At 35.0% G+C, this 11,396-nt stretch overlaps 1 protein-coding gene across 7 annotated transcripts; it reads right to left on the bottom strand.

The window, feature by feature from the left end:
• Window positions 1–2,220: 2,220 nt before the first annotated feature.
• Window positions 2,221–10,530, bottom strand: LOC137089736 (uncharacterized). 7 transcript variants are annotated; one of them, XM_067453302.1, is made up of 18 exons: window positions 10,511–10,530; window positions 9,721–10,020; window positions 9,409–9,532; window positions 9,165–9,194; window positions 9,015–9,077; window positions 8,498–8,908; window positions 8,307–8,407; window positions 7,981–8,214; window positions 7,425–7,603; window positions 7,248–7,344; window positions 5,570–5,926; window positions 5,365–5,482; window positions 5,190–5,281; window positions 4,711–4,825; window positions 4,524–4,628; window positions 4,210–4,386; window positions 3,154–3,321; window positions 2,221–3,074 (listed from the first exon to the last, which is right to left on the bottom strand). In XM_067453302.1, exons 2-18 carry the CDS (start codon window positions 9,787–9,789, stop codon window positions 2,839–2,841), a joined length of 2,676 nt encoding a protein of 891 aa, XP_067309403.1. In that variant the 5' UTR covers window positions 9,790–10,020; window positions 10,511–10,530; the 3' UTR covers window positions 2,221–2,838. The 7 variants fall into 7 exon arrangements, with proteins under 7 accessions (XP_067309403.1, XP_067309407.1, XP_067309409.1 ...); XM_067453306.1 differs by having other exon boundaries at window positions 5,365–5,458; XM_067453308.1 differs by having other exon boundaries at window positions 5,570–5,746.
• Window positions 10,531–11,396: the final 866 nt, after the last annotated feature.

Here is an 11,396-nt window from a genome sequence, read left to right as displayed (position 1 = left end):
ACATGGTCTCAGCAATGCTTAGGTAGGTGGAGCGTGTCAAAGTAACATCCACATGGATGGAGGACCCAAGGTTTCCCAGCAGAACATTGCTCAAAGCATCACACTGCTCTTTCCATAATACATCCTGGGGCCATGTGTTCCCCAGGTAAGCCATGCACACACACCCGGCCATCCACATAATGTAAAAGAACACATGATTCATCAGAGCAGGCCACCTTCTTCCATTGCTCCATGGTCCAGTTCTGATGCTCACGTGCCCACTGTTGGTGCGTTCGGCGGGGTCAGGGGTCAGCATGGGCACCCTGACTGGTCTGTGTCTATTCCGCCCCATACACAACAAACTGAGATGCTTTGTGTATTCTGACACCTTTCTATCAGAAATAGCATTAACTTCTTGGGCAATTTGAGCTCCAGTAGTTCGTCTGTTTGATCGGACCACACGGGCCACACTCAAAAAAAATGATTCTAGCTGTTTGCTGAGTTTATTTAAATAAAATAAGCTGAAACAACACAAATCTTTAGTTTTTTACTTAAGTGTCATTTTAATTGATTTTATTAGGTTAAATGAAATAAAATTTGTTAAATGTTAAGTTAACCTAAAACATTTGTGTTGAGACTACATGAATCATTTATGTTGCGCTGACTGAACTGGGCAGTGTATTTCTATTCCCCCAGCATGCTTTGCATTGGGATGCCTCAGGAGAGTAAATGTTGAAATGAAGTGCTGTTTAATGTGTTTTTTAGTGAAGGGAAAGACCTGTTAATGTTTTGTGATATTTGACAGTTATATTTGACATTTAAAAGTTGTTATGTTGTGTTAATTTTTTTGAGGTTACCATTATCGTGAAGTGTAGATCTTGTGGTTAAGCTATGCTGTTCTGAAACTGTTCTAATGCCAGTGATGAGAGATGCTTAACTTGATTATATACTTGCATGTTACAATTAGCAATTGATCAAGTGTTGTTGACTAATAGTTTTTATAGAAATAAAGAAAACTAATTCATGTGACGCAGCTCCCATAAAATACATATGGGCATCAGTTCTATCCCTCTCTATCCTACTTTATCTAAATGGGTTGACATAAAATAATTTAGTCAAAACTACTAAAAAAAATTAAGTTAATACAACGAGATTACAACAAATGTGTGTAGTTGAGCTGACACTATTAAATTAAGCTGTGCCCAACCATAGTAAATAAGTTGAATCAACCTTAATAAATTAAGTTGACCCAACGTAAGTACATTAAATTGGATTAACAGATTTGCATAATGCTGAAATAAAGCAAGTTAATCATGTGGAAATACTTTCCATGATTTTTTTTATGTTCATTCAAAGAGTCATTTTTTTTGAGTGCAGCCTTCGCTTCCCACGTGCATCATTGAGCCTTGGCTTATGGGTAATGACCCTGTTGTTGGTTCACCACTGACCCAGTTATAGAAGAGTTATATTTAAAATAAAAAATAAAACAAACAACAACAGCAATACCCATTTGGACTGAGCTTCTCAGTTTATTTGTTTAAGGATTTTGGCCTGTGGAACAAGAACATAATGTTCTCCTCAAGTGTTAGGCATCTGTACTGTGCATAATCTTGCTAATAATTGAGTAAAAGATCTATGTTGATTTTCGATGGTTAATCTTCCTAAAAAGTGTCCTGTGTCTTTTTTTATAGAAATATAGCCCACTTAAGCCTCTTGTAATCCACTTTTCAGTCTTTCCTTCATGTTACTGAAATTTGGCATATTTACTCAATTTGTGTAACATTTCTGTAACACATCACTTAATATTTGCAATGATAATATTTTTGCATTATTGTCCCAAATGCCATTAATCTGATTAAAAAAAACAATAGTCTCAGTAAGAGTCATGGTAAGAAATGATATGTAGTTTTTTATTTAATCAATGATTAATAAAAAAAAGAGCTCAGTCAATCAATCAATCAATCAATCCACATTTATTTATATAGCACATTTAAAAACGTGTTGGCCAAAGTGCTTTCCATACATACCAGGACACATTCATACAATATAGAAATATAAAACCATGTATACAGAGAGTTGCACAAAATTAAGTCAAAACGCATGCAAGAAAATAGTTTTTAAAAGGGATATGAAAATGTGTTTATCTGCTAAGTAGAACACAAATTAAGATTTTTAACTCCAACCGTTGCTCGTATAATGCATGTCAAAATGGAGTCTAATTCTAATTAGACTCCATTGACATGCATTATACGAGCAACGGTTGGTGTTAAAAATCTTAATTTGTGTTCTACTGAAAAAACAAACACACCTACATCTTGGATGCCCTGGGGGGAAGCAGATAAACACATTTTCATTTTAAGGTGAACTATCCCTTTAACAGTTTATTGTTTCAGTGACACACTGGCATCAAGCAGTTACAGAATAGTTGACTCAATGAACACCAACAGACAACAAACAAGCCTTCTAATCTTATTGCTTTACGTGACATTTAAAGTCAAAGTCTGTTTCACATTCCCATTCATATGAAAATATTTTTGTGTTTTCCGTTTACAGAATTGTGTAATTTCTTCAAAAGCCGGGTGCACACTGTATGATTTATAATAGTCCTTCATGATTGTTGCTTATCAGAGTTTAAGCCATGTCACACTGTAGGATCTCAGTTGTCATTAATGTCAGACAAACTAAGAAAAACAAAGACAATTTGATGGTCGTCATCAGACGTAGGAGAAGTCACACTGCAGGACTGTGAGTCAAACCTTCTGACACTATCAGAATTTCTTTCAAGGTAAAATTTGATTGCAACTCACACAGACAAATCGTGGCCAAAATCATATAGTGTGCACCTGGCTTGAATGTGCCTTAAGGAAAATCATTGTCATCATCATCTGAGCTGTTGTCGCTTTCTGAGAGCCCTTCATCTTGCACATCGTCTTCCTGTTCAAGCTTCTCTTCTTCAGACATCAAATCTTGTTGGCTGAAAATTTTCACATAGCCTGCCTTTACTAACTGCATTAAATGCTTAAGTTCATAATGTTTCTTTCGAACAATGCAGAGGAGACCTTTGCATGCATTGTCAGACAATGTTGGAAAAAGAGCTGAAAAACAAAGGATACATTAAGAAAAAATGAAATGTTATATGCAAGCGTAAATAAATGAATGTTTAAAGACTCTTACATTTTGAACTTATCTCATTCATCAGGGCTTCGAATTTGGACAGCTTGTGTGTCAGAACTGTCCAGTGCTGTTTCATCTCCTTACAAATTAGACATCTCTCTTCCTGAAGGCGTCTCACTGCCATCACCTTGTCGAACACCTTCCTCTTGGTGAGAAATGGAGCCGATTCTGAAATAAGGTTAACAAAAGATTATATTAAATTATATTATATACAGTGTCTGGTCATAAAAAAACAGTAACACACAGAATTAGTCTTACGGCCGTTTCACACCGTAAGCGTGAGTGGCGCGTGAGCAGCGCATATTTTTTTGGCGCCCATGTTAATCAATGAGTGCATTAACACCGGCAGCAGGAGCAGCACGTTAACGTCAAGCAGGAGAGTTTTTGCTGCGCTGCTGACACTTAATTAAAGTGAAAGCATACTTGCAGACAAGAAGCACGTGTAGTGTGTTTGAACAAGAACTGGAGTATGTCAGAAAAGAAGATAAAGAATAACAAATATTTGTAGAAGATTTACCCATTTAAACTCTTAATTATTTAGTTTGGGTGAAAGTATATATATATATATATATATATATATATATATATATATATATATATATATATATATATATATATATATATATATATATATATATATGCGTTTTGCAGAGTTTGCTGTCTTGTAAACATATCGAAGTATGAATGAAACCACATGATTGGAGCTGTTTTCATGGTTGTGTTTTTGTCGTTTACCATTTACATGCAAATGCTGTAGTCTAGACCTACCCATGTTAACAAAGTTTCAAGACTATCAAGTTTATAAATGACCAACTTCTAAAAAGCTAGTGTGAATACTCTCGCAGCCACAGTGTAGTTATGCTTACGTGAAGCTTACGCACTGCTCACGCTTGCAGTGTAAAACAACCGTTACAAACTATAGTCTTAAATAATAGGGCTATTACATATTTTGCCTGGACAAGGTCTTCAGGATTGTTTAATTAGGGTTGGAACTGAACTCTGCTGATTGTGGCCCTCAGTGAACATAATTAAATTGTTCTGTTATGTAGAACATACCAGTATTACTAGGGATTTGCCAAGGCCAAGCAACAGTCTCAGCTGTAAAGATGGTTTCGACTGAGCCTAGCTGCTGGGATGGATCTGCAATGCTGTTGTATTCTTCCACTGCAGCAGCTAGCTTCTTCTTCTCCTCAGTCCTTCTGAGACGCAAAGAATGGCGCCGCTTGTTGCTATCTGATTGAAATATATATATATATATATATATATATAGATTTTTTTTTTTTACATTACAGCACTTTTTTAGCAACAAAAAATAAATGCATATACAATGTGACATCTAATGACTAAATAGTTAAAATAACATGTTTCACCTGTTTGACTGTACAGACGCTGTGTACGCCTTTTGATGCTGACTGTTAGACCCTCTATTTCTTCTTGTAACCTTCTCATTTCACCACTCCCATGCAGGTCCCTTTCTACACAAGAAAATGCATAAAAGCAACTTTAAATATTACCTGCTAATTATAAGAATAATAACAAAGCAAATCAAAACATTACCTTCTGCCCATTGCTGTACATCTGACACCCATTGACAAACACCATCATCATGAATTGATAGCTCTGTCTTCAGTGCCTCCAAGATGTGTTGCTGCTCTTGAAGAGCCTTCTGAGTCTGCAAAATTATGAGTCTTAATGAGTCTTGCATTTAAAGGTGCAGTAAGTGATTTCTGAGAAACACTGGATATTTAAAATCAACCTAGCCAAACACACCCGTCCCTTCATTGTTTTTTTTATTTATATATATATTTACCAGTGATATTCACTTTTTTTCTAATTTCTCCCTCCCTCTTCTCCCCCATCATGAGTGGACACACCCCCTACTGCTGACTGACTGAAAGAGTGTTGTGGTGCTCGGTCCAATCCACTTTAATCTGTTTTTTTCAGAAATTGCTTACTACACCTTTAATTTAGATTGGAATCAATTAGTAAAACCTACAAATCCCAACTGCAATATGTGACTAAGAAGAAAGTTATACCTTTGTATATCTGTTTACTAAGGCTTGTCCCAAATTGAGAACCTTCCGCTTATTCCAGGACATGGCTTGCATTGTAATCATGTCTGTTCGGCCTATAACATAAATAAGAACATTTTATGAGAGGCATGTATATAACAAAAGTCATTCTGTATTAATCATACCTACTTCAACAAACCTGATTTTGACATGTATTTGCTTGTAACTGCAATTCTAGATAGGAAGCTGTTAACCTGCTCCACTTCCTCACCAATAGTTGACCCAGCTCCCTCCTGGTAGGCCCCACTATATTTGATCTAACAAGTTTTCAAATCCAACAACATCAATGCACTCAAAATGTATGCGTTTCTTCTTCTTATTACTTTAAACTCATGATAATATACCTCACATTTCCAAGAGTGTGCTTTGGCATGCATCACAGACAGAAAAGGACGCATGTCCAGTAAAGGCTGCAGCTCGGGGCATTGCTTAGACACACGTTGGAGATATGGGAAGTATTTACAGGCTACATCCGAGCAGAAGAATTTGATGCTCCCTTGTGACATATCTGCAAGTTTTTTCTGAAGAAAAAGGGGGTAAGCATAAATTTCCCCTCTAAACATATTTAAGGCCATAAGGAGAACACCATGGCGACAGACAGCAATCTCTAATCCCTCCTCATCCAGTTTGCTGCTTGATTTCTTGGCCAATTCTTTTGCTGCAGTCCAGTGTGATGCACCACACAATCCTCTTCCCGACACCTAGATCATATAAATTATACACATTTTAAAAAAAGCTTAAAAGAGATGGTCACCGCTTAATAGACCACTCTAAATGTGACAGAACTTTACACCTGATCAACAAAAAAGATTAAATATTTTCAGAACATTCACATTAGTTTTTGTATAATGAGTTTAATTTCTCAAAAAATAATTCTCAAAAATTCTTAATCTGTCAAACAAACAAATCCATCACACCATGTATTGTACAAACCAAACCGAAAAACTGTGATACACAACCCACGGTTCGAACCGCAATCCTCTCATGTTGAACCGAGCGTGCCCCACCCCCTGCTGCTCCAGCCCAGCTCTCACTTTACCTTGTACCACAAAATTATTATTTTTCTTCCTTGACATTAGATTAAATAGTAATTAGTATACTTTGAACAACTAATAAGAGTTTTATTTTCACTAAATATTATAACAATAGTATTATTAACTAAATATTCAATAACTTTTGTCTTCCAAGTGCATGTCACATGACTAGGGTAATTGCTCAAGTTGCATGGAGGAAGTACAAATAGAGCCAGTTTCCCCAAAATGCTACCTTGGAGTCCCAGCAGCATTGTCATTTTCGTAGCTTGTTATGACATAAAAATCTCTCTCACCTCAGAAAACCTCTTTCCTGTCCTGTTAGCTGTTCTACAGTGCCGCACACTCTTTAGTTATATCCCTCCATATATAAAGCGCAAGCGAAACTACGAACATGCAACGTTACAATGTCAATTTATAAGTCATGAAATAAAAGTAACGTGCCAATAAATCACATAACTGGTTTCGACATGTGTGAGCTGGGAAGGCATGCAGGTGTTCATTTGGTTCATCAGGAGTAGTTTTCTTGTTTTATTAAAAGTTTGCATGAAGCCAATGTATAAAGTTAATAAAGATAAAGTTAATAAGTTAAATTATTTTTGTTGTTGTTGTTATTATTTTAAGTTAAAGGGGAATCTAGTGTGATTATTTCTGGTGCCCTGCCATGAACCCTGCCTCCACAGCAAACATAACCGAACCAAACGTGGCTTCAAAACCGTGATATAAACCGAACCGTGGTAACACCCCTATTAATTATATTATGTTCTTAAAAAAACTACACAATTTCCAACTGCTTCAATTCAAGCTAATTTAAAAACAATGAACACAATATCTTAAGTAGTATCTAAAATGCACATAGCATGTTGTCAGAGTATCATATTTTATCTTCTGGATCTGTTTTAATCAGTTTAAGGAATGTGTAAAAAAAATTGAGAAAAGCTGTAAATCAAATTATCCAGTAATATCTGCCGACATAAATCATAATACTTACGTGATCATTATTTTTGCGGACAAAGTCCACAAAGTCAGACACCTCCACATCACTCTGTATAAAAAGTTGGTCAAGTAACCCCCTTTTCTCTGTGCTACTGAGAAACACATTCAGAAAGCACATTAACACATCATTCAAAATTAAGAAAATCACTTTAAATTAAAAAAAGAAATGCACCTTGCTGTGTTTTTAAAACGATAGTGTTTGCGATTCCCATCAACACATACAGCTAGCATGTCTGGAGTGCATGCTGGACAAGAGAAAAACTCCTCCTGGCACATATTTTCCACTGCATATCTGGCTGCAACCCATTCATTAAAACTGCAGCTGAAGACATTGGCTGATATTTTTCCAGTCTGCAAAATAAAGCACATGCAATACTGCTGTTTTACTGGGTAGAACTAGTTTGATTATAAGTAGTATTGAAAGTACTCATATTCTTTTAAATGAATCTCCAAAAAGTTAAAAGGATAGTCAGAAAGGATAGTCTGTTTAACATATCAGTAAAGGCTAGTGTAAAGACCATTGCCATATAATGTCAACATAGTCTACAAAGACGCTATCATTTTCATATAGAAAAAGAAACAATTTTCTTGGTTATAGATGAATTTAGAATCACACTGTATAAAATGTTCACTGTATTAAATATCTTAGTAGTTAAATCAATCTAAATCAAAGAAAATAGTAATTTTACTTGGCAGTGGTTAATTATAAAAACAAATAAAATACTTACTCTACCAAAGATAATCGTTTTCTCATCAAGCATTTTAACAAATGCATGAAAAGACATTCCTGGTGATGCCATTTTCATCTCTCGAAATGAGATAAGTACATCAGTTGAGAACAGGACACTTGCAGGAATGTTGCCAGGCCAGTAACCACTCCTCTGAAGTTCAGGCAAAGATGTCTCCCGTGAATGCCCACATGAAGCACAGGAAAAGTGAGGCATGCTAAGGTTGTAACGGCCTAAAGAAGTAAAACCAGCTACATTAAATTAGAAGATAACAAGGAAATGGTAATAAATATTAGAAAAAATATGATGCAAAAATCTTCCTTTCCATTCATAGTGATGAGGATCATGGGCCTGCCTGAAGAAACAAGGACTGTCCCATTGCTACAATCACAAATATTGGCTGGTACTTCTACAGGCAGCAGTCGAACTGTGCAACAAAGAAGTTATATTTAAAAATATGATATATTAAGAGGAGAATGAAACTACAATAATACAACTAAGTAAAACATTATCTTACCAAGTTGTTTAACAGAAATGTGACCAGCTGCCTGGCAGAATCCTGTGGTTGGAGGTAAAGGTTGTAGAAAACCTGAGATGAGGGAATCCCTATTATGAAGAACAAAGAAGCTACCATGCCTTTTCTCATCACAGCCTGCACAGAGGAAAGGGTAAGGGAGGCAGTCTCTACAGCACACAATGGCTGCACTTGATCTGCACTGTTGACAGGATGAGGATCTTGCATCCTCTCCTTTCAAAATGTTTTCAACAAGTGAAGATCGAGCTTCTTTCCACCTCTCCTCCCTCATTTCACTTCTAATGGCCCAGTCATTGGATGCAGACCGGGGTTGATGATCTTGAATTGGCATACAATCCCCTTCATCACCTTCCTTTGTGTCCAACAGCCTCTTTAGCTCTTCAAGAATGGTATCTAAGTCAAATTAATAAACATGAACATACATAGAAATCATTCACATTTATATAAAAAAGACAATTTAAATATTAACCACAAAGCAATATTTTGTTTCAGTGTTTACCAGCTGCCTCAGAGGCATTTGCAGGGCCACCATTTAAGTCATCGTCCATGACTACTGGACCTGCTAAAAAATTGTGAGAAAGAAATAAGAAATAAACACATAAAGAGATACTCATACACCCAACATAATTTTAATATAGCTAAACATTACCAGAAATGTTGCTATCGTCTCTTCTTAGTCCTATTTACAAAACAGAAGCACAATTTTACAATTAATATATATATATATATATATATATATATATATATATATATATATATATATATATATATATATATATATATAGTGTACAAGTATGGATTCTGGACTCAAATTTTGGGCTGCCACATATGGAGCATTATTAATTTCTTTCATTTTTATTCGCCTATACGTACAGTGAGTACTTTATACTTACGTTCTACAGTTGCCCTTCTGGCTCTTGGGAATTTGTAAAGTATTTCCCCTTGGCTGTCCGTTTTTCTCCATTCAACAGTAGGGGGTGAGGGTAGGGGCTGCGCATTGCTTTTGTCCAGTCTTCCCTAAGGGGGAAAACAATGACTAGCCAACAATTCAAGAAATATCTCTTAATGTCTTGTTAGGGTTAATAACTGCATACTATCGACCAATAAAGTAACAGTCATGGTGAAATTAATACTGATTGTGACTTATAAAACCAACAGGATTTTTTTTTTTTTTTTGAAATATACTGAACTCAACTTTATTTTACCTCTCGAGCTTGCAAGATTTCAAGGAGCTCATCTGTGTTTCTCAGCTCTTCTTCTAACTCTAAGTCCATCTTAGAATGTATACAAACACTCGACAGATAGAAAAATAATGTTACACAGACCAAAAAAAGAGGATGGATGGATGGATGGATGGATGGATGGATATAGATAGATAGATAGATAGATAGATAGATAGATAGATAGATAGATAGATAGATAGATAGATAGATAGATAGATAGATAGATAGATAGATAGATAGATAGACAAGCTCTTAAAAGAGCTGTTGGGTTCGTTATATAGCCTATGGGAAAACAAAGAAAAAAGATATTACAAAAATAGCATTATTTATAACATTGAATGTAATATTACTGATACATTAGGTTATTTAATTGAATAAAATATTTGAAAGAAAAATTAGTTTTAACCCTAATTATGTTCAGTTTAGGGTTAAATAACAGTAAGTTATTTATATGGGTGAATGTTTATAACATTCTTATTCAGATTAATAAACTTGTCTATTATGGCATTTTGACACAAATAACAGTTCATAATAAAGTGTCTGATAAACTCCAAATTATAAAGTATTAGCTAACATGCTAACACTTGACCATGACATATTGGTGCCACATGCCATTATTAGCAACATATAACATTTAACGTTATAGCATGCATCACGTGTCAGGTATCATTGGCACCAGTCAGTTTGGGGGTATGGCTATATTTATTTATATAACAAAAGTACAGTGATTCCAGTGTAGAATCTGATTTTATTTAATTTCTGTACCACCTACCGTGCAAAGATGAGCAATAGCAGTGTAGTGATGGGGCGGGGTAGAGCAGTGTGTAGTGACTCAAAAGAATCGATTCCTTGACTCTGAATGGCCTCAGAGTTGGGGTCGACTCCAGCACAGGAATCGACACGCGGTGTCGACTCTCAAAAGCGAGACAAGATTTACCGCGAAATGCCAAGGATATTTTTTATTTATTTATTATTGTGGCATTGCTTTTTCATTTCATTTTAGTTTTTTTTAATAACACACTATTTTACATTTCTTAATTATAAACAAACATTTATAATTTTACTTCGTATAAATATCCTTTTGATTTTTTTGTAAGTGTATGCTATGTTGTGTTTTCATTGGCCAACATAAGAACCACATCAGTTAATATTGATAAAACACGTGGTAATATTCTACAGATTACATTAATAGCGTGCTGATAATTAATTTATTAATGATCCTGGCATCTAATGCAAAACTAGCCTAGAAGTCATAAATAAATAAAAAATAATACATTAAGCATATAAAATAATAGACATGCGTTTTGGGCATCTCCAATCTACAAATATAATTTGAAACAGTTTTACAATAAGAAACAGGCCGTATACAGTAGGCCTACATAATCATTTAATTATGCATTATAAATAAAAAACACAAAGATATATATAACACATATATGTTATGGATTTTAAAGCTTTGGAGTTACTAAAGGTAGCCTACATATCCAGATAAAAGTCTTTACAGAAAATATTAAATTGGGAATTTATAGACAAAAATAAATACATTTATGTCTAGAAACTTAGCTATAAAAATGTATCTATTTAATATTTATTTATTACCAGAGCTTTGGAAAATTGCGATGACGTATAGGCTATACTATAGGCTCGTTTGCCGTATG

The sequence above is a fragment of the Pseudorasbora parva genome, chromosome 9 (genome assembly GCF_024679245.1).
Source record: "Pseudorasbora parva isolate DD20220531a chromosome 9, ASM2467924v1, whole genome shotgun sequence".
NCBI classification, from domain to species: domain Eukaryota; kingdom Metazoa; phylum Chordata; class Actinopteri; order Cypriniformes; family Gobionidae; genus Pseudorasbora; species Pseudorasbora parva.
The sequence above is the reverse complement of the archived record's forward strand: the minus strand, read 5'-3'. Positions and strand labels throughout refer to the sequence as shown.